General features: G+C 33.5%; 1 protein-coding gene across 1 annotated transcript; it reads right to left on the bottom strand.

Annotated features, from left to right (window-relative positions):
- Positions 1-274: 274 nt before the first annotated feature.
- Positions 275-2005, bottom strand: HELRODRAFT_183809 (hypothetical protein; the record flags this gene model as incomplete). The annotated part of the gene is made up of 3 exons (XM_009013392.1): positions 275-364; positions 1576-1680; positions 1745-2005. The coding sequence occupies 3 exons, from the start codon at positions 2003-2005 to the stop codon at positions 275-277; spliced, it is 456 nt and encodes a 151-aa protein (XP_009011640.1).
- Positions 2006-4767: the final 2762 nt, after the last annotated feature.

Raw genomic sequence — 4767 nt, 5'->3', positions numbered from 1 at the left:
AGATGTAGGTATGTTCCCATTTGGGAACGTTGGCGGCTACAAATACAAATTTTATAAAAACACTTTTTGTTCGTAATTTTTATTATAACATTAGCATCTTACAATAAACTTCAATGATAAAATGAAAATCAATTGTATTATGACAAAATGAAAAGTTTATGCATAATTCTATAAATCTTTTCAATTTTATAAGTTGTGAAATTTTGGAAAACATTTCTCATGCAAACGTTTGCCGCAAATTTCACACCATTTACGGGAATTTTTTTGGCATAAACTACATCTTCCTTGTGTAGTTGATGACAAATAATGTCCAACAGTTGATTCCTTGACGTCCTTGTTGATAGGACTTGTTGGACCACCTTTCCTGCTTCGGAAATCGTTCAGACCAACTTTCATGACTACTGCAGCAACATCACGTCGAAATTCTAAATGGCTTTTTGCTTGCCCTGGTCCTACAGCGTGGCAGTGAAGCCTCCATGCAGCTACTACAACCATATTCAAACCGTTTGCAAAAAGGTTCCACCACCATTTTTTTGATCGAAGAATGGGTCGATAAGAACTAAGCAAACGATCCAATAGGTCAACTCCACCCATATTTTGGTTATACATTGCAACAACTTCTGGTTGTTTCACTGCGACTTTTTGCTTCTGTTTTGCAGAATATCGCATGACGTTTTGGGTGGGTAGGGCACCAATCCAGTTAGAAATAAGGGTGACAACACTGTTGTCATTCCATCGTACGCAAATTATTTTACCATCACCATTGTAGTCGAAATCTCCGCAACTTTGTTTTCCTAATTCCTTGCATGAGACTAATGGACATTTATTTGTGCGATTTTCTCGTATAGTACCAATTGGTTTGAATCCTTTTTGCCGCAATTCATCCAACAAAGCATACGATGAAAAAAAGTTGTCAAAGTAAATGCTATGTTCTTCTGGAGTTTCTATGACAGATAATAGTTCATTCACTACACGAGTTCCAAGCGGAATTTTTTCTCCAACTTTTTCTAATTGCGTGTGAGAATCCTTGACACCAGTACAAATTTGCATAGGAAATGGGTAGCCATCAGGACTGCACATTATCCATACTTTATAGCCAAAACGAATGGGCTTACCACGGATAAACATTTTGCAGCTGTGGTGTCCATAATACGGTACCATAGATTCGTCAATACTAAGACTTTCAGTGAAAACTCCGAATTGTAAAAACTTCGTTGACAAATGTCTGTAAAACGGGGCAACTTTTGCAGCTTTACCATTTTCCAGATTCAAATTATCTAAATGAAAGTATGTTTTCAATTCTCTAAAACGTTTCCGAGACATGACTTTTGAAATTATGTTGTTGGACAAATCATCAGCAGTAGACCAATAGTGATCTTCTTCAGGAACTTTATGGTATCCACTAAAAATATGTATTCCGAAAAAACGTACCAATTCATCAGCTGTAGTATCAACACTGCTTAGTTTTTGCCTGGCGTAAAGATTTGTCATTTGTGCAAGATAATCTAAGTAATCTTCTCCAATAAGTTGTATAAAAATTTCAAAAGGAGACTTATAAATAAGATTCGCATCCACCTGAGACAATGATTTAGGTTTCGATTTTGGTAATGGTTTTTCAAAATTATTCTTTTTCATCCATTTAGGTTGGGGACCATCTTTTTTTGACCGTTTTGCTGGTATCTGATGTGTATATTTCATAAAGGTTATGCTAACAAATAAAAAAAGTTATAAAATTGAGACCTACCTTTCTTGTTAAAATTTCCTCGTCTGAGTTATCTGAAATATTATCTGCCGAAGACGCATTTTTTACAATAACATCCAATTCGCCGCATACTTGGCCGGGATCAATGCTATCCAATTGATTTTCATTGATATCCTCAATGTCGGAATCCTCCAGCCGATCATTAGGTGGTAAAATTAAGATTTCACCGTCATCCTCAAGATCAGATGCATTTTCAATCAGATTCACAGCTTCAGCTAATGTTAAACAACGCAGAGCAGACATATTTGCGATAATAAAGAACGTAGACTTGATATACAAAGAATCAATCAATCAATCAATAAAAAAAATTGGTTTATATAACGCTTTTTATGACACGTACATTTGCGCTCGGCTGAAAATATGATGAACAAATGAATAAACAAATAAATAAATGTTATTATGTGAACAAATATAAAAATATTTGCAAAAATTTTTTTTTATATTTTTGTATTCTGATTCGCCAACGTTCCCAATTGGGAACATTTAGATAAAAATTGACACAAAAATTGAACCTTATACTTTTTTTTACATGCAATGTGTCCCAAAATCATTGCCAGCATATTGGTAAATAGGAAAACAACAATAAATAGTATAATGATTGAATAATGTTGAAAAAAATTATAAACTTGAAAATGTACCCATCGAGCAAATTTTTGATGAACTTTGAACCTTCATCAAATTTTTATTAAACGTCAAAACCTTGTAATATTTATTTTTTACATTTATCGACTTTAATTCAGTATATCCACGCAATTTCATCAAGCTATCTAAAATATTTGAAAAAATAACTAACCATTGAACCTATGTTCCCGTTTGGGAACGTTGGCGGGTAAAAGGTTAATAATTTTTTATCTCCTTATAATCACATGCAATCATGGTTTTCTCGTTAATCTTTCTTTTCTTTCTGAAATGCAAACACGTCCCACAATTTTAACTTCTTCTCAAAAATTTATCTTTCTGATAAGTATTCCATTCATACAGTTATTCATCTATTCATTCATTTGTTCGCTCGTTTGTTCATTCATTGAGTCATTCATTCATTCATTTATTCATCTATTCATCCATTCAATCATCCATTCAATCATTCGTTCATTCGTTTGTTCATTCATTGAGTCATCCATTCATTCATTTATTCATTCACAACAACAAAGCTAGCATATATAACTTTCACATAAATATTAAAATAAATTTGGACAAATTAGCGATAAAATTTTTAGTGAGCCCTTAAAACATTTGCATGGAAAAGCAATGGATAAGGACATCACTTCTCGAACAACATACAATAAGAAGCACACATACTCATACATACACACATTTAAAAATACACACACAAACACCCATTCCCACATACACACACACACATACAGCCACATACACACATGAACACATATTTAAAACACGTATACACATATATAATACCATACACTCATTCAAACATGCACTACATAAACACAATCTCACAAGCAAAAAATCATACACAGTAGAGACAGACAGACAAACAAACAGACAAACAGACATACAAACAAACAAACAAACAGAGACAAACAAACGCATGTTTATCGCAAGGGAGGCAGGCAAAACACAGCGATACGAATGTGACGTAACATCAAACGTGATGGAAGTCAGCCAACCTTACTGTCTAATGTTTTGATGGCCTCTAATACTCAATATGACCAACAAATACCTCGAAACATATTTGAAAACTAATAAACATGAAAAAAACAATATTGATTAATAATAAAAATAATTAAAAACAAATAACGCCAAAATAATTATAATACAAAAGATTTATTCCAGCTAGATTAAACACATTAATTTTCTAAACCACAAACAAAAAGAAACATAAAAACATTAAAAAATTCCTAACTAAAATTGTGCACACTTCAGACCGAGATGCATTTAAACTTACACGAATAAAAACGTACACACACTTAAGTATAGTGTACACACTACCAACAAATAGAAGTCTAAGTGTACACACATGAATATGCACATGTACACACAAATAAGTATGCACACCACACACACACACACACACACACACACACACACACACACAAACATAAACACAAACACACACGAATAAACATAATCAAAAATGGGAAACATATTTTTTAGGCAAACATATCCATCCCCCCACAATGTAACCTAAGGAAGAAAATATCCCAGCTTAGTGCGATCGAAATTTTAATGTTTCCATTTCAACGCTAATTTCGCAATTGGTTTATTTACATTGACGTACGTGCAGTCAAACTGAGAAGAGAATTTAGACCTGTTTGAAATGAAAAAGTTTATAAACAAACAGAAACAAAAAGAATAGTAACAATAATAGCAAACATTATTCATGTTATTTATAATATGCGATTGTATTCGTATAAAGTAGCGGATCGGAGTGGGAATAACGAAATTCATCCCTCCAACCATTTGGACCCGGAAAAACAAAGATTACAAATGTTTCTATATAAAATATAGCAGTGAAGTGAACGTATTAAAAAAACCGCCATCAACTAATAGATCTGAAAATCATCCTTACAGCAAAACTGAAACCATCTTGCCCAATTGTACTTATATGTGTACATTGCACACTTATGTAATATGCGTGTATGTATGTATGTATGTGTGTGTGTGTGTGTGTGTGTGTGTGTAGTTGTTTGTATGTATGTGTGTTAGTGTGTGTATATGTGTGTTAGTGTGTGTATGTATTCATGTGTGTGTGTGTATATGTGTGTGTATGTGTGTGTGCGTGCGTGTGTGTGCAGAGATAGAAGATGCTGATGTTAGTTGCGATAATGATTGACATGTAGACTGAGGTACTAACGACATTATTAAGCAAATAAATGCCAGACTGTGCATCAGCCTAATGACAGTACAAATTTGTATTTTATGCCGTGCTATCAACGCTATCCCGAGGTCGAAGAATCGTTTGTGTGGGTTTTATACCGGTTGGTTTTTTTTCTGTATTTTTTGTTGTTGTTGTTGTAGTTGTTGTTGTGTAGAAAGAAAGT

The sequence above is a fragment of the Helobdella robusta genome (genome assembly GCF_000326865.2).
Source record: "Helobdella robusta unplaced genomic scaffold HELROscaffold_119, whole genome shotgun sequence".
NCBI lineage: Eukaryota > Metazoa > Annelida > Clitellata > Rhynchobdellida > Glossiphoniidae > Helobdella > Helobdella robusta.
Note: the sequence above shows the minus strand (reverse complement) of the source record. Positions and strands in the feature narration are given on the sequence as shown.